Genomic DNA, 27,212 nt, shown 5'->3' on the forward strand with positions numbered 1-27,212 from the left:
ACTGGATATGATACCTGGTAATGGTACTAGCCCATCCCCAAAAACTAATGTAGATCATTTTTCAATGGGCAAATTTAGAGTTCTTTGTGATTTTTATACCGAGGTATATACTCATGCTTCTCTAGGGGAGGTGTATGGTGTCATGTTTACCAAAACCAATTGCAAATGTGTGCACACTATAAGGTCCTATTTATTCATGGTTTCATACCGGACACGCTCAGAAAACTACGGTGTTAGAAGCCTAAAGTGCAAATATGCCTACATGGATGATGCTTCTTTCATTTACAGGTGTGTGAATGTAGACCTGGTGGTTACAGAAATTAACATTTGACATGGCCACTGTATCCGCTGTAACCAAATACACATAATCCTCACAAAATATTGCTTAATCGTATCATACAATGTTGTCGTGACTTCCGTTTGGGGTGAGTTTAATGTCTGGTGAGGCACAGTCAACTATACAAATGATGTTATTGAACCTACATGCTACTCAGTATTTGATCGCAAGAGCAGAAAAGGATTGACACAGCATAGGCTTCTGTAACAATACACAAACTTTAAAATACAGAAAATGTTAAATACTAAATGGTCTGCATTTATATAGCGCTTTTCAAGTCACTGAATCACATTGTTAGGCGCTTTGGAAGGTCTTCACACTTACCAAATCGCACACGGATGGACGAGGAGCCGGGAAATGATCCTGCGACCTCTGTCTGAAGACGAGTTTTCTACCTTCAAAAGTCTTTAAGAAAGTTTTAGTCTTACCTTAACTCATAATTTAAGTTCGTGCGCCGCTCATTTTGAAATAAAATATAGATAGATGGATACTTTATTCATCCCCGTAGGGAAATTTAAGTAGAATCAGAATTATCTTTGGTTACAACAAGATTAGACATGGAACTCCAGGACAAACATGTTGGAATAGAAGACTTTTAGGATACATGGACGAATATTAACAAGGTAAGGTTTGGAGACTTCTCAAAGTGAATCAGAACAATAGTGTAGTTAAAAATAGCGCAATAACATAAACAGCAATATATTTCCAAAATAAGAATAGTGAACTATAATATGAATACAGTATACATTTTTCTTTTCATTGGAAAATACATATTTTTCACAGTCTGGTGTTCTTGTTTAGCGTGGTAATGGTCCTAGGCAGAAAAAAGGTTCCTTAGCCTGTCAGTCCTTTATCAGAGCTGTGCTCCCAATATGCCACACCTTGATGCCGTATGCAATTATGCTCTCCACTGTGGATCTGTTCAAGGACACCATGTTGTTTTTCCTGAGCACTCTCAGAAAGTGGAGTGTTTTCTGGGACTTCCCATCCACCGCATTTTAGAGAAGTCATTGGAAATGTGCACACTCAGGATTTTGAAGACATTTACTCTCTATACCCATTGCTGATGAGTGTAATTGGGTCCTTGGTTTTCCTCCTGAAATCAATTTTGACATCCTTGTATTTTGTGGTGTTCAGTATAAGTATATTTTTTGAACACCACGTTTTCATTATTTCCAACTCCTTTCTGAATGCTGCCTTATCACCATCAGAGAATTGTGTTTGCCAGAGGGGTTGGTGAACAGTCCAAGTTGTAGAGGGTGAACAGCAACACATATGCTTCAGGAGAGCAGGTGCTCGAAGTTAGGGTGGAAAAAATGTGCTGGCCGAGTTTCACGGACTGTTGCCGGTTACAAAGAATGTATATAATCCAGCGTCGGATGCAGGTGGAGAGCCTTAAGGTGTAAGAGTTCTCCACCAGTAAATCCAGGATGATGATGTTGAACGCCAAGCTGAATTTCAGGAAGAGCATCCTTGCATAGCTCCCAAATGTTCCAGGTTGCTCAGCACAGTATGAAGGGAGGTGTTTATGGCATCATCAGTGTAGTGGTTTGCCCTTCAGGCAAACAAATGACAGCGCAAGGTGAGGTGTAGGGAGTATTTGATGTCCTGGAACAGTAGCCTCTCAAAGCACTTTGTGACCACAGACGTAAGTACGACAGGCTTTAGTCATTGAGGCTGACCACTGAGGAATTATTGGGGATGGGGATGATAGTGGAGGTTTTTAAAACATGACTGATTTGTAGCCTGTGAAAGGGACTTGTTGGGCAGTGTCAGGACCCCAGCCAGTTAATATGCAATCCTCCATTTCAAGATGAAGTCAAAGACATGAAAAAATCATTACTGAATGGCTGTTAGTTTGCTAATACTATCACCAATTTTATTGGTTGGCTACAAGGCAGGCTTAATCAGAAACCCTGGTCTTTCTATCTCCTCTAGCCATGAGATTGAGAAATATGTAACTCCACATCTGTGCATGGATATGTGATGATGTTCAGTCCAAGAATAATGTTACACGCTTTTAGAATTATTAAGGATCATGTAAAATATCATAACATATCCATCAATTTATTTCACTTTTCTGACGTTAGATGATTTGATTAAATGTAGAAAATGTGTATGCTAGAGCCTGTGTCCCATATCAACAAATATACCACTTTAAACTTGTCTCGCAATTAATTGAGATTGTGTAAATATAAAAAAATACTGCAAACGAGGATACTGACGTATTTACCTCTGGTGCGCTGGGCAGACAGAAACGGACTGTCTGCACTGTTCAAATTGTTCTGTGTGGTTGGCTGGCGTTTCTGGCTAATTACATTTGTTTTGTGGGTTTTTATCATTAAGTGTCCAAACACTGAACATTTAATGAATTAACTTCCCTATTAAGGATAAGCCAAACTGGGTCCGTTGTTATGACACCTTGACTGTAAACTGTAGTGAGAACTATGCCCTCTATATACCAGACCGAAGCATTTTATATGCTAGTGCCATGTCAGAAATGCAATAAATTAATTTAACTCTGTGCTTTTCAGATTCATAAATTTACTGAAGAAATACCCAGATTTTATCTCTGAGCCATGTACTTTAAAAAGAGGCCTATATGGCTTGCAAGCCACAGGTTCCTGACCCCTGCTCTACATAGGTAGTGAGCCCATGTATTCCAACACTTTAACTATAGGCATACACTTCAATCAGTTTAGCCAGAGTGTATAATACAATGTTTTTTTTAGTACAAAAAAATTATCTATTGAATGTGTCCTTACATATTATTGTTCTGAGCATCATCAAATATTTGCATATAGTGGCATGCAGCTCTCTTGCCTCATGTCAGGGGGTGATAATGACACCAGTGATCTTGGCCCGGTGATGTGTAGCCATACTCAAGCTCAGCGAGCGCTTGCCCCATAAGTATTTTAATGGTAAATGTGAAAATCCAGCAATTTTGAGAAGTCCATATATTATAAGATAATATGAAAAACATGTAAAACCTAATAAATATAAACATTTAATATATGCTAAAAGTATAAAACCATTAGCTTCACCTGCCGCCCCAGAATGCACTTCAGTAGTTTGTATAGATTCCAGATCCTTACAAGAGATATAAGAATAGTAAAAAGTTGCAGGACTCGTGAGCAGTTTTAGGAATAACGCCGTTACTTAAGGGCGTAATTCTTTTTTTTTTAGTAACTGGGTAATCTAACTAATTAGTTTTTCCGCTTTTACAACGCTGATAAAGTTACTTTAGCTGCAGAATGCCAATAGCGGCGTGTCCCCCTTGACACACCTGACGCTATTTTCAGCGATGCGGTTATCTGCTATCCTCTGAGTTGTTTACGTCAGGGATTTTTCAACCACTGTGCCGCAGCACACTAGTGTGCCGTGAGATATCGTCAGGTGTGCCGTGAGAAATTATCCAATGTAACTTTTAGAAGTTTAAAATTTTACAAAACATTTATGAATCATTTTCTGTAAATATCATATCATTGTCAAGTGTCTGTGCTGTAAAAACAGGGGGTATTATAAATTATGTTGTAATTAAACATACTGTTCGGTGTCATTTTACAACATTTTTGGTAAGTGGTGTGTCGCAAAATTTTTCAAATGTAAAAAAATGTGCCCTGGCTCAAAAACACTGGTTTACGTCATGTCTTTTCGGATCATGTCACCATTCAAAATAACAACTACCATATAGTTAGAGAGGGAATATGATTATAGTATACGAAAACACAGAAAAAAAAGGCGAAAGAGGGCTGAGTTTTGACGGCAACTGACTTGTGTTGTCCGTGGGAAAACAGTCTCCGACTCTTGGAAGTAAATGAAGGGAGCCAGTTCTCCACTTATAAACAGCTGGTTACCTCTGAGACGCCTTTTTTCTCTTGTGATTGGTCAATATGCATTTTTGGAGATTCTTTGTTGTTGACTTTAAATTTGTTAAGCATAAAAAAGGTTCAAATTGGTTTATATTTTATCCTTTTTCGTGCATGTATGAAGATTCAGTTTTGGTGTTCATATAAAATGTATTATTTTTCCTCTTCTTTTATCTCTCTTTTCCCTTTGATTTTGTACCTTTCCTTCTGTTTTTTTTTCTTCTATTTTTGGCTTCCCCCCCTTTTTTTGAAGTAATTCCGTCATAATATTACATAATAATTTGCAATTTGGGATTAAGTCAACAACAACTCATTTTTAAAGTAATGTGCCTAACACTTTTTGTGAGTAAGCAGATGTTGAAGTGTGACTTACAAATCCCCAAAACATTGTACATTCTTTGGTGAATCTGTCTTGATGTTGCCATCTCCGTGCATCATCTGATGAGCTGAATGAATTAAAACGTAAACGAATTACGCTTGTGTACTTGCCAGGCTGTTTTTATCCACTCTGATTAGGAAATCTCTTTCAGCTCAGTGGGAACATTCTCTAAAGCTCCATGTTTTCAGTTCGATTGCAAATGCTAACATCCATGTTTCTGTCTACAGTCTGGGTTCCTTTAATTTGTAGAACTTTCACTCATTCCTTGGTAGGAAAGATGGGACAATTACATCCTTAAACAACCTAAATTGTAATAAAAATAATGTAGTGTTTTGTTACAAATATCTTGCATTGAACTGTACAATTCCAGATGTCAAATTGTAAGTACTATTATTAAAATTATCATTGTCATCATCATTATAATCATTATCAGTTGTGACCTGTGATATCTGGAGAAGTAAGCAGACAAAACGATCCCTCTCGGTAGATTAAAGCCCCCCAAAAAAGTGCTTTCATCGGATTTGGAATTAATTGCAAAACTCAATACACATTTCATGCAAACTTGCACATTTGTACTATTCCATTTGAACGTGTTTAAAGGGCATTGTTGGCCTAATATGCCTGTTTTTCCCCTTTTAGATTCATATGGCACGCAAATACATTTTTAGAAATATTTAAATTAGTAAAATAAAAAATGTTTTAAATAGAATCACGATAAAATCAAGATAGTGGGCTTGATATGTCTGAGTTTTTTTGCTCGTTTTTCTACATGGCAGGAAAATTCTCAAATATATGCAAATTAGTAAACTCCAAAATATGTTTGAATAGAATCAAGATAAACTCATCAGATCATCTCTAAAAATACCTGATATGATATTTTTTCTGATCGCCTAATCCTAGTTATATCCCTATTTTTCAATTGTTTCATCTGTGAGGTAAGTTTATCTAAAAAAACAAGAAATGCAACGGAATACAGAGTGGCTAAATACAAATGATCACCTGTGCATATAAATAAAGTGCAATTGTATTATTGTTAACCTCATGCAAAAATGGCACTAATGACAACATTCGGTTTTCCAGCGAAAGACTTAACACTGATACATTTTAAAAACAATACTTGCACGTCTTATTCTTTGAAATCATCAATGAATTAGTATTGATACTACATAATGAGTTTGTCAAAACAATGGCTAATTAGCGAAAAATTAAATAAAATATTTTTTCGTGCAATAGTCGCCTTACTGTTTACAGAGTTCTAATGCAGGGCATTTCCAACATCTGGAGAATTTATAGGAAACCTTGACAAAAAATACTGGATTTAAAAATGATATTGTATGCTATAATGGCTGTTATTGCATACTGAGTACGTAAGTAGTGAAAGCTCGCCCGCGTTTAAATTATGGCATTAGTAATAATATATTATTCCAATATCAAAAAGTAAGTGCCATTTTCACATGAGGTTAACGATTTACAATTTTACAGCTATTTTTCAGTGACACCTGTAAAATTTTAATGTTCCAGAGGTTGTGGTATTCGGAATTGAGTTGACTAAGAAATCAGCATATTAAGTGCTCTTTAACAGCTAAGACCTCACCCTACCTCACAAAAACTGACTAAACAGGCTTAACAGACCAACTATATTTGGGGATGGCGTTAAAGAGTATTTTGTTGACTTTAAATCCTTCCATTTGTTGTCTTTCCCCGGTTGAGTCGCTGTGGAAAAAACCTAAGCAAAGAAGCCCAATCCCTTTTCTCCACCCATTTTGTACATCTTTACCAGGTAGTTCCAGATTTTCTGAGCTCTGTGTCTTAAAAAGAACCTATGACGTGATTCTCTCTGAGCCACTCTAGGATGACCTGGGCTTCTCCCTGTTTCTCTTAAAGTAGAATAGTTGTCATTGACCACAAACTATAGTTTCCTCAAATTAATTTGATCAATTTATTGTTTTGTACTATAAGGCATTCCATCTTATGTATGAAACATTATTAAAGGTGGGGTGCGGTATTTGAAGACTTAAGGCTGCAATCATGACTTTGAGCCGGGGGTTGGGGGCAGAGTCACACATGATTTGCGTGCATTTCTTGGATGCACTCGAATAAACTCTTCTTTTTTTAATCTTTTCAAGGTTTGTTCTACTCCAAACAGGCCTGATAAAAGTAAGTAAGTGGTAGAATAATTGTAAAACACAATGCACATCCACTTGCTCCCGGATTTTGAGGGAATTAAACTGGAAGTACCTAGTCAGATCTCTTATTGCCCCGCAAATTAGGTGAGGTTTTTTTTTTGGACGTTCGACAACCATCCTGGAGAGCATGTAGAGAGGAAGACGTTGACCACATGCATATATTTTTGGCTGTCTTCAAAAATACAAGACTACTGGGATGAATTATGGAGTGTTTTAAAGAAATTGTGGTAATCAGAAGAAATATTACAGAAAAAAAGGAATACCTGGTAAAAACAAGAGCCCCAGTCCTGACTGTAGATTTGGGTAGATTTAAGGACCCTGGCCACAAGTAATGACTGATATGTGATTCCTTAACTCATTCAGTGCCAGACGTTTCCCTCAAATGGGAACTGTGGGTGCTAACCAATTTTTGCCGTTTTGACTCATTTTTGAAGGCCTATCGAAAACTTAGTTCTGTAGCCATTTAATCATAGGACATTCCAAAAGAAAGCTTGAACCATCATCTTTCATTCGAAAAAAGTATATTTCAGCTACAACCTTTGTTTAGTAAACAACAGTTTCTTGAAAATAGTTGTTTTCAAGAAAACCTCTGGAAAAAGATGCTTTTTGTGAAAGTTTGCATTTCAAGCAGTACTTTTACTTCTCTGCTTTTTTTGTGATACCTTAAATATCCAAACAATGCTATCCATAAATACAAGGGCACTTTGCTCTCAAAATAACATTTTTATTGCAAGAACAATGCATGAACTTTGCAAGAACTTTTTAGCGGCCGATGTTTCAGGTGATCACATGATTTGGCTCACCATGACGATTGCGGGTGTGCATGATATGCCATCTCTCTCTGCCGATGATGATGAAGGAACTTAGTCATTCTTTTACAAAATTCTAAAGGTTTAAAGTTTTAACTGTCTGTACTTATAGCTTCGCTTTTCTCACCACACTGCTTCACTGCGCGTACTTGCCATATGGGCAGCCTACAAGCTGTCTTACACTCGATTCAGCAAGCAAAATTAGGCAGTGAGGTGCTGGGGCCCTTCCCAGCTATTCTTCGCAGGGCACACAGAGACGGACAACTCACTCGCTTATCCACACCTAGGAACACTTTGGAGTTGCATATTAACCTGCCCTGCATGATTTTAGAATGTGGGAAGAAACCGGAGTGGCCAGAGGAAGCCCACGCAAGCACGGGGAGAATATGCAAACTTCGCACAGGAAGGCTGGTAGCTGGATTTGATCCCATGACCTCAGAACTGGCATGGACGCGCTAACCACTCGGGTGTCATGCCGCCACCTTTAGAAAGTTTTTTTTTTACCATAAAACTACAAAAACATATTTTTAGGTTTTGGCACCCAGGGAATCTGCTTCTGAAAATGTATTTAGACGTTAAGGCATTGAATGAGTTAAATGCTTGGTTATGAAAGCACACATCTGAAAGCAGCACAACCAAGCAAGCAATGAAATGAGGCCAACAATTAATTTTGAGTTTTTTAATTGATGTATTCATGGACAAAATATAATAAATATCACGTGATTTGGATATTTCTAAGGCTAGCAGTGAAGGCCCTGATGGCCCACCACTGAAACACACCACCATTTCTAACTGAAACCCTTGGGGAAATGACTCAGATCATACCGGTACCATTGAAAAAGTAAACATGGTGCTCAACTTTCACCAATGGGTTTTTGTTATTTGATTTTAAAGTTTCTTAATATCCAGACAAAGTCACTAGTTTTCAAACGTTTATTGTACCTCACTTGTACTCCCCATGGTCAGCGCTTTTGTATCACATTGTATCACAAGTCACTACAATCTTTTGTTTTCTACAAAATGGATTGCTCAATGTGTGTCAGCAGCTTATCGCAAATGAACATTTTAATTCTGCCATAAAAGCGAGCTCATATTCCTGCTTATTACAGTAATCCCCCAGGGAGAAAAAGAGCAGCCCTATGGGCTCATTAGTAACAAAGCAGCTACGAACAAAAAAGTACTATCAGTCGTTTTCTTTTTCAATCTCTCACTAGTGTTCCAATTACCACCTGTTCTTCAATTTGTACCACTTTCATGCTTTCTGTCCCTCATATCTATCTTTGTCTTTGATTTTGTTCTGCTTTTTAGTCACAATAACTCCCCCTGGATATTGTAACTGTGGTAACATCCCCAGACTCCGTTTGTTTCTCTCTATGTCATCTTTTCTAATTTGGACAGGTAACTTAAAGGTCCACAATGGTTTTTGGCAATGGCCACACACACTTAACAGGTTGAAAATATTCATAGCAGTGCCTACAACCAGTATAAAATTTGTACGAAATTATGTAATATCTCATGAAGACTGAGTGTTCATAAAAGGCAGTCAAATTACTTGCCTACATCCCTTAAAGCAACATGTTTTTTTGTTGTATGCCAGTCTTTCAACGTACGGAAAGCCTACTTCAGTACTTTTTTCAAGATGTGAACAATGAACACAGACTATACAGTAAATTAAAAGTTTTATCTTGCCTGTTGCATTAAAAATGGGTACTCATACCGTATTATTGACTTATTTGGGGATTTTGTTACTTCTAACTGTTATTGCACTACTTTTAATCCATTATTTTCACAGTGCAGTGTTTCCCATACATAGGTCTTGGCACCAGGGTTAAATTGGCCCCACCAAAGAGGCCAAGTCTTGTTATCACACATGCAACGCCAAAATGTTTCATATATGCAGTTATTTGGTCCAGTATTTTAGACACCATCTTATAGTCGAGGTGTCACACAAACAGACCCCGTCTCAGCTGTAAATTGCGGCAGTAGCTCAGGAGGTAAAGTGCTCGTTTTGGGATTACTAGGTCGCAGGTTTGTTTCCCGGTTCTTCTGTGTTATATGTCCAAGTGTCCTTGGGCAAGACACTGAATCCTTCATGCCCCCGATAAACAGGTAGTTGCCTTGCATGGCTGACGCTGCTATCGGTTTGTGAGTGCTATATAAATGCAGACAATTTACATTTTGCATTGAATATTGAATAATATAATATTTTTAAGAATATATAAATACAAAACTTTTAGATTTGTCATTATATGGAAGATCACAAACGCCATGGAGTGTATTTATGGAGTCAGCCCCTCACAGTGTGCTTAAGTGTGCACCCTGTGTTTGTACCTCCCCACCTGCACTGTGATTAGACGTTTGTGTAAACTGTGACCTCGACAGGTGTCATATTTTCCCCAAGTTGAACATTTTTCAACTGTTGACGACCAGAAAAAAATGTTCAGTGCCGAGCGGTCCGTGCAGAAAACCTCAGCGCCTCGTCACACTGCTGGCATTTTCAACAAAGCATGGTAAACTTTAAAACATTTGCTCGGAGCAGGAAAACATTCTTGTGGACACAGGCCCTAACTGGAGCTTATAAGTTGGACATTAGAATAACCTCCTGTGGACTAGCAGCAATCACAAAAGCACTGCTGATTTTTAATACTGTAATTTACCATATCACCCATATAAGTATTACATTTAGTTTACTTTAAAACTCATATGGATGATTTGGTCAGTTAAATTGCCTATAGGATACCTTAAAACAGTACATTATCGGCATCGGGACAACAATAGTTGTTTTTAGTCTAAAGAGCAGATTTGAATTGCATTAAACCCCTGTCTTGTTTACCATGCTTTGTGTGGTGTGTCTTTTTTCATGACTAATGTATTTATGATTTAATAGTTTACTATGAATTTAAAATGTACAAAATTTTCCCCTGGGGAAAGCAACCCCCAAGCCACGCCTAAACTGTCCACACTCACCAGGGTCTCACACAATTCAATGGGAATCGCTGCGATGCACTATTTTTCAAGGTGCTATTTATACAATTCGGGCCAGTTTCTCTGTACTACCTTGTAAATATTTTGCCTATTTATATTGACATTCCTTTTTCATTTTTCTCTTCAGTCTTTATTGCGTGTTTATCCTGAGTGCCATGTCTAATCTTGTTACAATTTTCACTATGTTGTAATCAATGACAATAAAGAAAATTTCAATTGACTTCAATTAAGCATTTTTTAAAGCTACCATATTGCTTTGCTGATTATTCTTGTACTGTACTGGTTTTCAATTCATTGGCTACTTGTGAGTCATCTTTTCTTCTCTTTATGATACAGTGTCGCATGATCAATAAGGAGGTGTCAGCCGAGACAATGTATGATGTCCTCCATGACATTGAATACAGGAAGAAATGGGACAAAAATGTCATCGAGACATTTGATATTGGAAAACTTACCGTCAATGCAGATGTTGGGTATTATTCATGTATGGTTCATTTTTTTGTTGATGCACGCATGTGTTGTATAATCCAAGCTGGTGCACATAACCTGTGATTGATAAATGCTCTTTTCTTTAATTTAAACAGGGAAGTGTCCGAAACCGCTCAGAAATCGAGACGTCATCACACTGCGATCTTGGTTGCCGATGGGGAAGGACTACATTATCATGAACTACTCTGTCAAACATGCAGTAAGTTCTTGCGCTAGGACACATGCTGATATTTGGTCAGTTTGGTTTCTATAAATGAAATGAAATGATCTGCATTTTATATAGCGCTTTTCAAGTCAATGACTTCTCAAAGCGCTTTACAATGTGCTCCACATTTCCCAATAGCGGCCTTGCAGCCATGTAAGGCGCTAACCTGCTTATTGGGGGTATTAGGGGTTCAGTGTCTTACCCAAGGACACTTCGACATGTAACGCAGACGAGCCGGGATTCGAACTGGGATCCCTTGATCCCAAGACGAGCGCTCTACCTCCTGGGCTACTGCCGCCCCTTGTTGTTCACTGAGATGCCAATGTGCCTAAGTATAACAAATGAGTGCACATTGGATGAGTTGAATGGATCAAGTTGGTCTGGTTCAGTAAGCTTCAATTCTTGATTATGCTGTAAGGAAGCTGAAGCAGAAATATTTGAGTGCGTTTGTCGTGGGTGTACAATCCTGTATGTTTTCTATACTAGACAAGGTCGTTTTTTTATATATACTTTTCGTAATAACTTTTAGTTTTCTAAAGCAAACATTGTTTTCAATGTTCAGTAAAAGGTTTCTCGTTCCCTTAACTGCCTGGGCACCACTGGTTTTTGAATTGGAGTTTGCATATTATTTTCTCTATTTTGTTAGAGATTTTTAGGTTTTTGACACCCTCAAATATGTCAGTGATTTTGTGTTTGTGAAACTTGAAACTCCGGTTTCCTCCCACATTCCAAAAACATGCATGTCAGGTTAATTGGCCGGTCCAAATTGTCCCTAGGTGTGAATGGGCGAGCGAGTTGTCTGTCCCTGTGTGCCCTGCGACTGGCTGGCAACCAGTTCAGGGTGTCCCCTGCCCACTGCTCGAAGATCGCTGGGATGGGCTCCAGTACCCCCGCGACCTTACTGAGGATAAGCGGTGCAGATAATGGATGGATGGTTATTGCTGGTTCACTCATTTGTGGATTTTTAAACTAATTGAATTTGATCTTTGTTGTTAATTATATCATTGTAGAGAGCACTCCGAGGGCGCCCTGTTTTGGGTGTGTGTGTCTGTGTTTGTGACTCTGATTGGCTGGTGTAATCAGTCAAACAGCGGGCGGGCGCTTCTTCCGTAAACAATCTAGGAAACACCGCGACCGCTTTTAGCGGATCGTTACGTTAGAAATAAATTCATAAATTAAACCGGACTCTAAGGAAAGTCAGAAGAGAGCAATTAAATTGTGATCACCAGTGGGTGCTTCGTGGGATTATTATCTGGTTTCAGAAGTAAATCAGGCGATGTCTGGGAGAAGGCAAAAGCTGTGCTGCCGTTCTGGCCTATTACCAATGGATAGGCTAACAACTCCTCAAAGCCATCGCCTGCGGAATCTTTATCCAGCCAACGCCAGGTCCATTAGCCATTAAACGAATGACCTGGAGTAACAACTCGTGGGAAACTGCTTAATTCGGGGTGGTTTTATTTTCATCATTGCAGAGATCTTTCTCTATTCTAGGACAGATGATGCTAGGGTGCAACTAGCCAGCCACTCTCTAAATTGCTGTCTTACACTGAAAGGAGAAGCCTTCCAATTTCGTTTTTCTTTCTTTGAATGAGAAGGAAACCATTCATTCAACTGCAATTATGTGTTGTGTGTTATTACTTGTAGATCTATAAATATTATTTTGCTAGTCTCAAGGTAAGTTCAACCCTTTTGGGGCTCTTTTGAAGGTGAGACACTACTTAGTTGATTTCCACTTTTTCACGGGTGGTCCCTGTCCCCATTAACTGCGATAAATAGAGGGATATCTGTATTTTTGTGAATAATTTTGAAGGAGATTTCCATTTACAGAAAAATCAGTGTAGGCAGAATTTCACTCGGCAACTGAGGTTCAATGTGGTTTTTTTCTACTAAAACCAATAACCAAAAAGATTCTCTCTCTAGAGACCAATCCCGATCACCGAAAACGTATTTATTTTCTTGTAATGCACTGTATATTTAAGAAAACAAAACGTTAAAATACACAAAATAAAATTATTTTTATATGACCTTGTTTTTAATTACTGCTATGATAAGGATTGAACATCTTCCACAAACATTTCTACAGATAGGAAATTTGGAGAGACTAGAGTTAGACTGTATCAATAAACTTGTCAATACTTACCTTCGCAATACTAACGATAATGACCTTGATATCAACAAATTATGAGGACCATACTACTGACAAGTACTCCAAAACATAATGCTACACCTGCTCACTCCTATCAAGTTAAATTGTCATAGCTTTACAATTTATCTATAATAATTAAATTAAATAAATTAGGGGTGTCAAACAGGCGGCCCGCAGGCTGTATCAAGCCTGCTAAGGGATTGAATCCGGCCCGCGAGACAACACTCAGAGAAGCGCAAGAGAAAAACAAGCTGCAGGTTGAAATATATCCACTTGATGTTGCCAAAGCCAGGTGCCTCTCACAAACGCTAAATTTCTATTTTTCTTTCTCTGTCTCTCTCACTCTCTCTCTTCTCCCCTTTTCTCTCACTTTGTATCTTTCTCTTTCACTCTCTCTATCTCTTTCTCTTTCTTTGTCCCACCCTGTCTACTTTTATCTCTCTCTCTTTCTCTTATTTCATTCTCTTTTTTTCTTTCTCTCTAATCTACTAGTCCGGCGAGAGAGTGTTTGTTCTATCGTGTGGCACCCGATTTAAAATGATTTTGACACCCCGAGTACAAATGTTGATGCAAAGAAAGGAAACTACATAGAGTAAAAACAAAACATTTTGCCAATTACGGCTGTGGAAGTCTGTTCTGGTGGCGCAGGTAAAACAAAATGACGGCATCAATGACTTACCAAATAAATTAAAAAAAATAACATATGTACACTACATTTTTTCACAGAAAAGCAACAGATAGTGTAGCGATAAAGATACTTGTTTGCAGAAAGCTGTCAATTTTTAATCAGTGAGGAAAGCTGGTAATTGTAGTAAAACAGGTGTTCACAAACACAGGAAGTGAAAAAAACTTAAACAGTCTGCAAATGATTTCAAAACTCACTGTACCCAAGTTTAAAGGGACAGTGTGTAATATCTAGTGCCGCCTAGTGGTACAAAAAGTCATTCACTAACATAAGCATTGATTTGAATAATACATGACTGTCATACCAATGTTCATTTTTATAAATATCCATAGAGAAACTTGTATTTCTTTTACATAGCGGAATCTATACCTAGTGGTCGTCGCCATGTTTGTCTGGCATCTTGCTGCTATGCTGTGCTCATTCAGCACTGGTTTTCATTCAAATTCAACAATACACTGCCATCTGGTGGTCAAATATTACACGATATAACTTTAAAAGCCTTAAACAGCACTTACAAATACTGATCCATGCAACTATCTGCTCAGTTACTATGGTGCATCACTACTAGCAATACTGTTCATGTTAGTACGACCAACATTGGAGTTTTTGCATATATATGTAAATATTATAAATAGGGATCCAAAGAAAATATTTTGTCCAAATATTGCCAAAATTGAGCATTTCTGATTTTCACTAGAAGAAAAATGAAACCAAAAAGCTGTTGAAAAGGGTATGTTGTGATGATGTCAAACGTAGAGCGAACATCGCAAAGCTGGCTTTTGAGCAGTTGAAGTTTGTGCATGAAGTGGTGGCTTATCAACTGTTAAAATTGGAATCAAACGTACGAATGGCATCCTCAGGGTTTTACAGAGAAGTTAAATACTTCGCAACCTATTTTAGTTTTCTCGAGTTTTACTATATTTACCAGCTATTTCATACTAGCAAACTAGCTGTACACATATAGGTTAAAATTAGAATTAGACCATTGTTTTTCAATTGTTAGAAAATTATAGCCTTTATTATCACATTTAAAACCAGCTCGGTGGCCTTGGGAGTAGGGTGCCCGCCCCAAGACAGGAAGGTTGCTGGTTCAAGCCTCGGCCGAGTCATACCCAAGACTTACAACATTGGTACTCATCGCCTCCCTGCTTGGCGCTCGGCATTAGGGGTTGGAATTGGGGGTTTGGTCACCTAATGACTCCCAACACATCAGTTGGGTTGAGCGAGGGGGCTGGGAATCCCCTCCTCTGTATCAATCTCCCAGAAAGAGTCAGGAATGTGTTCTTGACTCTAGCCACCTCCCACTAGGGTGATATGGCTCCAGTATGTGTGATATATATATATATCTCACATTTATGTTTCCTATCAACAGGGCTCGTGACAATACAATAAACACTTCCATGCAAGTGACATCATATTATCTTAAAAATAGCCTTTTTACAAAGTAATTCATCCATTTTGTTTATTTTTTTTAATGTGTTATCAAATTTCTATATAGAATAACTATATTTATAAATATTTATAAACACATTCTACCTTTTTATTTGGTTCTTTTTACTTTTACTGCACGTCTTAGTTGTATTCCTTTTTACAGTACTTTAGAGCAATTTTTTGGTGCGTTCTAAACAATGTTGAGTTGCTCATTGTTCAGGTTCAAGAATTTGTTAAAAGAAAGGCTGATAATAACTTAAAATACATTTTTAGAGTCAAATGATATTGTTGTATGAGTGTTTTCGAAAATTACATTACATGTGGGTCTTAAGATGTGTCATTCTGTAATTTCACATTTGACGTGTAGGCAGCAACTCCACAAATCCAAGCATTTAACTCTTTTTGGGTTTCCACCTGTGTTAAATCTTGCTTACTGTGCCATCCAGTCTTGTTCTCTACTGAAATGTTTATACAAGGATAAGACCTCTCACGTGATGTGTTGACTTCCAGCTCACTTTCCGCATTCCTGCATAGAAAAACCAAAGTGTTTTGTGATGTCCACTATGCTGGAGAGATGCACCATACTGTTGATTAAAAATCTTAACAGGTTTAATAACTATTACAGTAAGTGAAATAAAAATGTTCTTGTAATTGCCTATGCAAAAAAATGTTGGGCTTTTGCAGAATGAAAAGTTAGTGATCATGGTGTGATAAATATTATTGTGATCATCAAAATTAATCAACAAAATGAATACATGAAATATATCAGATTTGCCAACTTACAATTGTTCAGTTTTTAAGTTTGATTGCCTGATAAACACATTTTGCAACAATGCATTGCATACACTGAATGAGCAAAACTCTTAAAGATTTGCTGAGTTCCATCTTCTCTGATGCTAAGCTAACATAAACAGGCTACTGGCAAAGTACAACTCACCAACAAACCAGGAACGCTACAAATGGTCACTAATGGTTAATCCTTCATGCTCAGTGGTTTCAGATGCATCCGTGCTTTCTTTCCAAACCAGTTTGATGCATAGAATAATGATACTTCCAATACATATGTGGCTTTTTACCTCCTACACAATTATTTAATTATTATTTATTTTTATTTAGTCTGTTTTTTTAATGTTGCTTCTAATAAATAATGATTAAGTAATTAACTCAACTAGACTAGACAAACGTAATTGAATACAATAAATAATAATATTCACGTTGGCGGTATCCCTCAATTGATAATATTTTAGTATTTAAGGTTTTGGTATTGACTGAAAGTCTTTCATTTTACCTAGGTCAGTCATGTCAATTGTACAAAAATGGCCTGATGATTTGATGTGGCCCGCCGTGAATAAATGAGTATGTCGAAAACCAAGTCTACAGCTTGTTTTTGTCCAAGGGTATTATTTTTTTAAATTAATATAAATCAATATACAGTATAATATATAAAACAAATGCTCCTTCCCGCTGTTAGAGTGCAGTAAAGGTGTAAAAGAGACTACTCTATGTACAGTTTAGTTTCATGTTCAAGACATTATCCTAAGCCATAGACTAGTAGTTTGATCTGATGTTATTGCCTGTTCTATGCTAAAACTTGAATTTTGTATTTCTATCTGATTTATTTTAAAGCAGCATGAATATTATGGGGAGCATATTTTCATAAATCCCACTTGAGTTTGTTTTTGCTTGTTATGTTTGTGGCAAGTCAGTTCACTCAACCGTTCAAATTAACACATTGTTAACACATTCAACGCCAAACATGAAAATCATATTTTTATATTGTTGGTGAATAAATGTGCTGCTTAGAAAATATCCCTTATCATCCATGATTATACTTTTTAGGGTAGGCGACAAATGTAGGCCGAATGATAGCATAGTGCTGAAAAACAAAGCTAAATATTCGGAGTTTACATTTTTTTCTTTACTTATACGGCCCACCTGAGAACAAAGTCTGGATCCGGCCCCTAGTTTGACATGCCTGACCTAGGTTGTAGGACCTTATGTACTGTATTGTGTGACAGTGATGACATCATGTATCCATTCATTTATTAATTCATATTTAGCAAGGAGCAGCTGCCATTGTTACTGCACTTACCTGGCTGGACTCACCTTTTTATACCCAGTGCTATTGGTATGAAGCTTTTGATTTGTGTAGAGACAATTTCTTGTTTGGTGCCTTCGACATTCTAATTAGCTCGCCTATACACTGCCTAAATAAATGAAATATCAATTGGTACGGATGGGTTTCTATCTTTTTTAAGTGATCAATTGGTAATACCTGTAAATATCAGTATTGTGGATTAATATCTTAAAAATTTAAATTTAAGATTCTTTCTCAGATACAAGCACAATTGCCGGACAACTATATCAATGTTAACAACTTGCCAAATAATTTAATTGAGAAGTCTCTCTCTGATTGTGTTTATCCCACAGAAATATCCACCCAAGAAGGACATGGTTCGTGCTGTATCCATACAGACTGGCTACATGGTCCAGAGCCAGGGCCCTGACCAATGTGTCCTCACATACATGGCACAATTAGATCCACGAGGTAAATGTTACTATACTCATGCAGAAAACAGAAGGCTACACCTGAATGGTTGCTAGTCACTCACTAAAAGCACCTTAAAACCAATGGGAACCTGATGATTCAATCTGAGTTATGATTCTGGGGGTATGATTATGAAACTTATTGTATATTTCATTACAATATGTTTTCTGACTAAGTTTTAAATGGGTAGTTTTTGATAACTGCATTTTTAAGAAGGCAATTCCCACCACTGTTTATGCAAACTAAACAATTTAAATTAAAAACCGGAAGATTAAAATGTGTTGCATATGTTTTATGTAAACGTTTGCAATATGTCAATTCAACCACTTGATGTCACGCGTATAATAGAAGAATACTGCATCATGTTCATACTTTTATAAAAAAAAGCCTGGGTGGTATTCATTTCTAATCCTTATGCAAAACTTCGATTTAGGATTACTAATGATTAAAAGCGCAATTACAGCAATGAGAGACTTTCCATGCACAACGTACCTTTTGAGTGCAATGATAGATGCCTTTTAATAGGGCATCTATGATTTTTTTTTTTAAGTCATATAATGTCTGTTGGTATCTCTTACATGAGTTCACACAATTTGACAAAGCCGGTAGGTGTTCGGTTGATGAATTGTTGCCGGCAATGTGACATACATTCTGGCCAGGCGTCACTCGAAAGCCTCTGGTGTTTCTACTTTAGCATTACACAGATGGAATATAATGTTATGTTATCGCTGTGTTCCGCAATCAACATTGCAGAAGTTGAACTGTAAACAAGAGCATGCCTAAATTCTCCGTGAAGAAACTCAATTCAAAGTTAGTTCTTCTATACTTATATGCTTCCATTTTTATGTTATTTGACTTATCTTAGTAATCAAAGTGTGGACGTTAATCAATCGATTAATATTTGCTTTTGTCAGAATTGTGATGCCTGCAAAAATTTTAAATGTTCCTCTCTCGTAACTAATATCTATTTACATACACTTCTATCGTCATTGTCTAAGAATTGAACAAACTCTTCTTGGTCAGTGATCAAAATTGCTCCTTTGCCTTTCTTTTCAGGTTCATTACCCAAGTGGGTTGTCAAAAAGTTTTCCCACATCCTTGCTCCTGGCGTAAGTCTTCACTTCAGTATTGATGCTTTCAAAATACTTTTTATAGACCAGACTGTCAGGTGTATGGAGCAATTGTGTTACTGCTGTGCCTTTTAGGGACTTTTTGTAAACCTTTGAATACTCACAGCAAATAAATAAATCCATTAATCCATGTAATGGATGGAAAATCTCATACACATACGTGCATTTATTGTAGAAGTCCCAATCTAATGTAAACACATTTATAAAGAAAAATTCTCATCACCAACAAATTCCATACATCCCTGAAAACATTACCTTTGTTTAAATATTATCTACTATATGAGCAATTTCTGCAGAAAGCAGATAACACTTTCATAATAAGATTTGTTTGCAGTGATTGTGCTGTTGTCTATCTATCAAGCAATGCTTTATTTCAGACATGGGTCCATAAGAATTATAATAAATAATAAGTGAACATAACACAATGGCACCGAAGGGAAAAAAGAACACACAATAGATAAAAGATGCAGAGTTGCACCTATGCCATTTGGAATTTATACTGTACCAATACAGTCTAATCTTGGAAAAAAATCGATTACAATTTTTCACCGATTTGACCAAGGCTTCAGTTATGAGATGATTTTTTTGCCTGGTCTGATTATAAAGCTAAAATTACTGTGTCTCAACAGTGCGTAGAATGTTGCCACCAAACAGTGGACTGACACTATGCCATCCTAGAACTCTTGAGATGTACCGAATTTTCCTCACCATAAGGAGCATTGGGATTATAAGGTGTACACCCAGAAAATTGTCTTTTCATATATAAGGCACACTGGACTATAAATTGCGTGGAATTAGAACTACAGTAAGAGCTAATTGCTTAAAAAAGAAATGCATGGATTGAACATTTATTTTATAGAACATACATGACTATGACACTGGTGTTATCAATATTATTAATTCATTAATTTATAAATTGTTACTGTGCTGTCCTTACTTCAAATAATACCCTTTTTGCCAGCTGAACAACTAGTGAACAATGTCTCATATAACTAGACTTTTTATCATTAGTTGCTGTTTATTTGGACAATATCCTCAACCATCGCCCTTTTAAGGTCACCGTAAAACTAAAAACAATTAGCCTGCTAGCTTCAGAGGTACATTTAAGCTAATATACGACATGCTAACAACAAAAGACAATTTTTAAGTTCAAAAGTTGGCATCTTAGTTCTCAAAGTTCTGTGCTTCTTTTATTTCCTTTAGCAACAAACAATCATCAGCATGTTAACCTAAAGAGGCCGGAACACTGAAGACCACTGTATTTGTTTAGTAAACGCAGAACATATACCAATTTAACTGCTGTATTTTCTGGTATATAAGGCCCTCTGGATTAAAAGGTGCTCTTTCAAATGTATGGCCAATTTGGGGGATTTTAGTGCCTTTATAGTTCGGTAAATACATTAAATGTATGCATCATTGTAGGTGACAACTTCGTTAACCGTATTTTCAGGACCATAGGGCACACGAAAAGGCACATTCTCCGTAGCTGGTTTTATTTCTGTTTTTAACACTACACAGGGTGCACCACCGGTGTTACCGGTACTTGATTTCTTTAAAGGTCTGTATTATTTGATCACTAGATGTCTCTATATTGTGTCGTGCAATCAAAATTAGTGTTCAAAACCGTGAAATACAAAGATTTCTTTAACAACCAAAAAGTCCAAAATATTTTATCACTCCACTTATGATTTATTTTAAATTCATTTTTTTTTACCTTTTTTTTTTTTTTTAAACAGTATTTTGAAATGACTCTTTATCATTGAATGACTATGTTGTCATATTCTCAGGCAATGAAGATGATCAGCAAAGCATGTTTGAAGTATCCCGATTGGAAGCAGAGGCACAACCCTGGACTCAAGCCTTGGCTCTATCCGGAACAGACTACATTACCCAGCATTCCACTTTCTGAGCTTAGTATTCAGCGTGCCGAGAGCCTGGAAAATATTGACGAGAGCTCCCTGGATGAGACCCATGAGAGAGAGGACAATTACTAATTTAAACATATTCAAATTAGACCTGGTTCATGTATTCATGCATCAATTCAAGGATACACGCATGCCAGAGACACAAATTATACATTTGCTATGTTGATCAGTTCATACACACTCGCACTGTACATTTACTCACACTCACAGCACATCTTGTGAGAATTCTCAGAGGAAAATGCTCATTTCACCAAGTCAGCTTCATATTTTCTGACATAATGCATGCATACTTGGCTTTGGCAGATGCATTTACAATCACACACCCACTTGCAATAGGCGGCGAGTATTTTCTACAATTTGGTAATATTGGTCCAATGTTAGTAAATGTGATTTCCCTTCTTGAATTAGATTGGATGTAAAGGTATAATTTTTGCAATATTTACAGTCTGTATGTTATCTGAGCAAAAACAATTTCAATTATTGCATTGAAAGCAGTTAACATTACGTAGGTAAGTACGCTCACAAAACATTCATTTTTGCCTTTCTGTACATTGTTTTAGTCATGCTTTGGAAGCACACAAGAAATATGCAGATGTAAAGGAAGATGCCGAAGCTTACGGTGAATCTCATAGAATAAAATTTCTATATTTGTGGGGAATAATTATCCCCAAAACATATCCAAACCTATTTAAAATGTCTAACCTGAAATAACAACGAGTCTCCCGGATTGATAGAGAATGCTGACGTAGAAGTGCCTTAACCTGCAATTTTTGAATAGATAACAAAGGGAGGTTTCAAAAATATACAAATCTGAGGGCTCAAAATCACAACTTCATCATCATAATTGAATTGTATTGAACAAGCAAAGGGTAAAACGTTTTGTCCTTAGCCAGTAAATTGCCACAATTCTGTTCATGCTAAACGACATAAGATTAGTTCAGATCAGCCAGAAATGCCCTACAATGTAGAAACTGCCTCAAAAGGTGCTTAAAATTCTGAGACCTCACAAAGCATGTACCAATGCAGCCTCAACACATGTTTGTTCTCTTAGACCACTCAAGATGTATGAATGTATTATTACAAATTGAATACAGAATCATTCTGACATGTTCAAACTTCACCAGACATAAGAGTCTTTTTCCCTGTCCTTTCATTGGAAAAAAGTATCAATTTACTGACATTTTTATTGCAAAAAACAACATTTTAGAGCATGTAAATGGTAAATGAATTACTTGAGCATTCCTGCCTTGTGATATGGCAGAGGCTGAACATGTTTTTAAAAACAACATTCAAGGAGGTAATTGCCACACTTCACGGTACATGCTACCCATCAATGCATTATCCGCACCGCTTACCCTCAGTAGGGTCGCGGGGGTGCTAGAGCCCATCCCAGCCATCTTTGGGCAGTGGGCAGGGGACACGCTGAACTGGTTGCCAGCCAGTCACGAGGCACACAGAGGCGGACAACCATTCACCTGCCCATTCACACCACAACTTGGGACAATTTGGACCGGCCAATTAACCTGACATGCATGTCTTTGGAATGTGGGAGGAAATCGAAGTTCCCGAAGGAAACCCACACTGGCATGGGGAGAACATGCAAACTCCACACGGGGAGGCTGCAGTCGCTGGACTTGAACCCTAAACCTCTGAACCGAGGGGCTGCACGCTAACCACCTATCTGCCGTGCCGACGCGTACATGCTACCATCAAAGAGTATTTAAACAACATCCCCCTCACTTTATTTCAAATTAACTCATTGCTTTTTATCATCATTTTACTTGGAAAAAATCCCGCTAATCTGAAAGGTGGGATTACAACACCGAAAAACAACAGCGACCAAATGATGAAGGTGCTGTATGTGAGTCTGATTAGGAGCCTGCTCCTGCTACTGTTAACTATGGAAACCAGTTATATCAGTTTCGTGTGGTGGAGCAAACCCCAACCCCAAAAAACGGCCAGGAGAGGGATGGATGCTGCCATACTGTACTTGCCCCAAAGCAGGTGGTGCCCCGACAATCTATGTGGTTAGGAAATCCATGAAATGTAGACACACCTGTGTGGATGGTTGCATGTTTTACATGGCCTGTTTAATGCTAAAACGATCATTGAATTGGATTGCACGAGACTGCACGTGTGGCTGCGCAAACTGGCCGAGATTTAAATGGGAGGGTTACCCAATTAGTTTGCATGGTGATTCTGCTGTGACTGAGCCCATGGAGGAGAGCTGGCACATTGATGCTGTTGCCCAGAAAATAGTTTGTTACGGGTGAAAATGACAAATCAATGTGTCCACTAATGTAGTGTATTTTGGGGACTATCAGGCACACCTGGAAAACCCAAGTTAATATTTGAAAGTGCGCCTTATGAATAACTAGAATGCTGTGCTTTGATTGGGAACAAATAAGGTATTGTTACAGGAGGATTTACAGTATGGTATTTCTCTGTACGGCCCAAATCGCAATACATTGTATAAAATGGGTTTTGAAATGGAGTCCTGCTCGTGATGACACCAACATGCTACACTAGAATATCAGTAAAACAGATGATATATGAAAAACAAATTATATTATCTCATTTTCACACAGTGCCTAAAACACTGATTTGCATAGTACATTCTGATAGGTTAAACAGTCTCTCCACTTCTTTACCAGTGTGTCAATAAAGTTGCAAAAGACAAAATCAAAATACAAAGTCACCAAAATACTATACTAGCTCTTATATGTACATATTAAACTGGGAAGTTATAATCGGGTGAGCCTTATGGTGCGGAAAATACGGCATATTACGTCAGTCTTTCAGCAACCTCTCATGTGCACCACCTAATAAATGATGCATGCGGTGTGTACAGACCTTTCCAAGTACACTCTTTGTTTTCCCACAGCTGTCTCTGTGCGCCTTGTGCGTAACCATCCATCCTCGGCCTAAATGAGACCCTTCAGTTGGGCATAAATTATATGTAAACGTGCGTCAGAGGATAAGTGTGTGCGTGTTTGTGTGGAAGCAAAAGGTTGTGACCCATTGGCATCTCCCTGGTGTGTTGCATTTGCCTCCTCTGCAGGAGAAAGAGGGCCAGCATGACAGTCAGCCTTCTGCTGTGTGTGTATGCGTGTGTTACAATGCCTTTCTTGCAGTATTTTGGCCCACCAGGCCTGACAGAGGGTTGATTATTCATCAGGACCCCAGCCAGTCTTTGCTAGTTACCCTTACTCATCAGTTCCCTTTGTAGCTTTCACCATGCACCATTTATACGCTACTTTTCTACTATCTTTTATGATTTTTTTTTTTATAATTTTCTCCCCCATTGTATCTAAACTCACTAAAGTTATAGTCTATGATTTCACTTGTGAAGAAAAAAACTTAAAGGGACAGTGTGTGTTATGTAGCGCCTCCTAGTGGTTAAAAAGCACTTATTATTTAAGGGAAAAATAGGTTTGGTTAAAGAAGAAGCAAAAATACATTAACCATCACATAAGCATGCCCTTTTTTAAGTCGTAGGTTGAGGAATTTGCATTTATTTGAGGCTCACCTAGAAGGTGCTGACATGGTTGTCCGTCATTTTGCTTCTACGGATACCTCAAAACTAGAAACCTGTCTTTTTTTCTTTTTTCTCATTTTATTCTTCTTGGTTTATTTCCTTATTTTTTTCTTATTTCTTTTGACCTTTCTCTCCTTCATTATTTTTATTTTATTTATTTTAATCAATTATTTTTCTTTTTTGCCTTTTGCCCCCGTTTTCTTCAATTTCTTCTTTTGCTGTTATTTATTATGTTTTTCCTTTTTTTAATTTATTTTCCCTTTATTCTTTTAACTTTTTTTCCCCCACTTTTTTCCTGCCATTTTCTTTTCCTGTTTTTTTGTTTTTCTTGTTTTTTATTGTTCTCTTTTTCATTATTTTGTCACTTTTTCTTCGCAATAGTTTAGGCAAAAAAAGTAAAATGGTCACTTTGAGTCTCTGTAGATTGTGTCATTCTTTGTACTTTTTGGCACTAGTTTTTCAGTATGAAATACAGCGACATCTAGTGGTCAAATATTACACGCTGTCTTTTTAAAGGTTTTTTTTTTGCTTTTGTTTTTGATTAACTAGATAAAGGAGTTCCTATGAAAAGTGAACAGTGACCTAGGGCTAAGCCCTGCCGTCAAACACGATGAGCCAATCACAGTGCGCATTACAGACTCATACACTTGGACAAGCTCTACTAGCATGTCCATTCAATTGCATTGCAGTTTATACCTTTTCATTCGTTTTTTTGTGTGTTTTTCTTTTCAAACTTTAAAATGGTCAAACATTATGCATGAGGTGTATGACAAATCCTTGGAGGCTGGTCGATTCTACTTTGCCCCCAATAAGCAGGTTGGCGCCTTGCATGGCTGCTATTGGTGTGTGAGTGTGGGTGAATGGGTAAATGGGAAGCACATTGTGAATCGCTTCGGGAAGTCTTCATTGACTTGAAAAGCGCTATATAAATGCATATCATCATACTTTGGACAAAGTTATGCATCAACCACAGCACCAACTCAACGTGGATAAAGTTAATAAGGTGGTCGGCATCTGTTCTGAAGTAAGTTAACATAGTATTTGAAGCAACATATTGTCACTTTGCTGGAGAGAAATATGAAGTTATTTACAACTTTAACATCTCTAACATTAGGCTGAGGCTAGCTCTTGGTTGTGTTATAGATTATTTTTACTTGGAGTTTGGTGGCCTGTTAGTTTTTGAACGTTGGTAATCATATGTGAGATTTAGCTGTTGTCCAATGGGCTTTTGTCAACATGAGCTCAACAATGTAATCATTAATACAACCCTCCAATGCATAGTCCAGTGACTTCGAGATAATTTGTGATCTTTCTGTGCCCAAAAATCATCAATTACCTCCTGCCAAATGTTTCCTACTGTGTCACTTGCCATAGTCAAGACATGTTTTTGTATAGCCCTTTAATCACAAGAAGTCTCAACGGCTGCACAGACTATTACCGACTACAGACTGTTATTGCACAATCCCATGATCTAAAACCTACATGAGGGCATGGAAAAACTCAAAACTTAAGCATGAGGAGAAAGACACCTTGAAAAGCGACCATAGGATGACCAGGCTGCAATGGATGTTGCAATACACCGCCAACATGAAACATGGGTCCATCAAGCTATATAATATGTGTTTTAAGCCTAGATTTAAACAGGTCCATTGAGGTTGCAGATCGAATTCCAGGGGGCAGAGTGTTCCACAGAACCGTGGCCAGGATCAAGAACGCTTTCGAACCCGCTGATCACGTCTCTTGGGATCATTGGCAGACGAGAATTTTTCAAGCAAAGTCTCAAGCTGCATCATAAGAGAAAAGCAAATCTAAAAGATATGAGGAGCAAGTCCATACATAATTTTGTGTAATACCAACAGAACCTTAAATTCACGTTTTAAGTAAACTGGACTTGTTGCAGCGTAAGGTGGCCTTAGCACCCCTAGGTAGCGGCATTGTCACGTCCCTGTTTACAACTACCTCTCGTAAACTTTTAATCAAGCGAGTGGTTTGTTTATGTCCCACAACCTTTCTGGGAAGAAGCCATTCTGGACATCTTCAGAACACAATGGTTTAGTCGAGATGAAGTTCCAAAGCCATTGTCAAGCCACTAAATTGTGAAACTCATATACCCTGCCCACCTGCTGTCGTTGCAAAGCAAAGTCAAGTTAAGTCATGTTTATTTGTATAGCCCTTAATCACAAAGAGTCTCAAAGGGCTGCACAGACCACAGATTCTTGCACATCCCCCTGATCTAAAACCTTGATGAATAGTTATGATAGTTTTTTTTTTTAAATAAGAGAAACAAAAATGTAAAATGGGCAGCACGGCGGCGCAGTGGTTAGCGCTTGTGCGGCACAGTTCATGTCATGGAAACCTGTCGTGGGTTCAAATCCAGCTCCAGACTTTCTGTGCGGAGTTTGTATGTTCTCCCCGTGCTTGCGTGGGTTTCCTCCGGGCACTCCGATTTCCTCCCACATTCCAAAGACATGCATTTCAGGTGAATTGGCCGGTCCAAATTGTCCCTAGGTGTGAATGAGCGAATGAGTTGTCTGTCCCTGTGTGCCCTGC

At 37.8% G+C, this 27,212-nt stretch overlaps 1 protein-coding gene across 3 annotated transcripts in view; it reads left to right on the forward strand.

Moving 5' to 3' along the window:
* Nucleotides 1-23,974, forward strand: part of stard10 (StAR related lipid transfer domain containing 10) — a 29,146-nt gene extending 5,172 nt beyond the window's left edge. For all 3 annotated transcript variants that reach the window (XM_088345661.1, XM_088345662.1, XM_088345664.1), the window contains exons 3-7: nucleotides 10,902-11,049; nucleotides 11,150-11,253; nucleotides 17,952-18,069; nucleotides 19,126-19,178; nucleotides 20,987-23,974. In XM_088345661.1, coding sequence (XP_088201787.1) covers nucleotides 10,902-11,049; nucleotides 11,150-11,253; nucleotides 17,952-18,069; nucleotides 19,126-19,178; nucleotides 20,987-21,193 — 630 coding nt within the window. In that variant the 3' untranslated portion in view covers nucleotides 21,194-23,974. The remainder of the gene's footprint in view (nucleotides 1-10,901; nucleotides 11,050-11,149; nucleotides 11,254-17,951; nucleotides 18,070-19,125; nucleotides 19,179-20,986) is intronic.
* Nucleotides 23,975-27,212: the final 3,238 nt, after the last annotated feature.

The sequence above is a fragment of the Urocampus carinirostris genome, chromosome 10 (assembly GCF_059441175.1).
Source record: "Urocampus carinirostris isolate Australia breed hairy pipefish chromosome 10, RoL_Ucar_1.0, whole genome shotgun sequence".
Classification (NCBI taxonomy): domain Eukaryota; kingdom Metazoa; phylum Chordata; class Actinopteri; order Syngnathiformes; family Syngnathidae; genus Urocampus; species Urocampus carinirostris.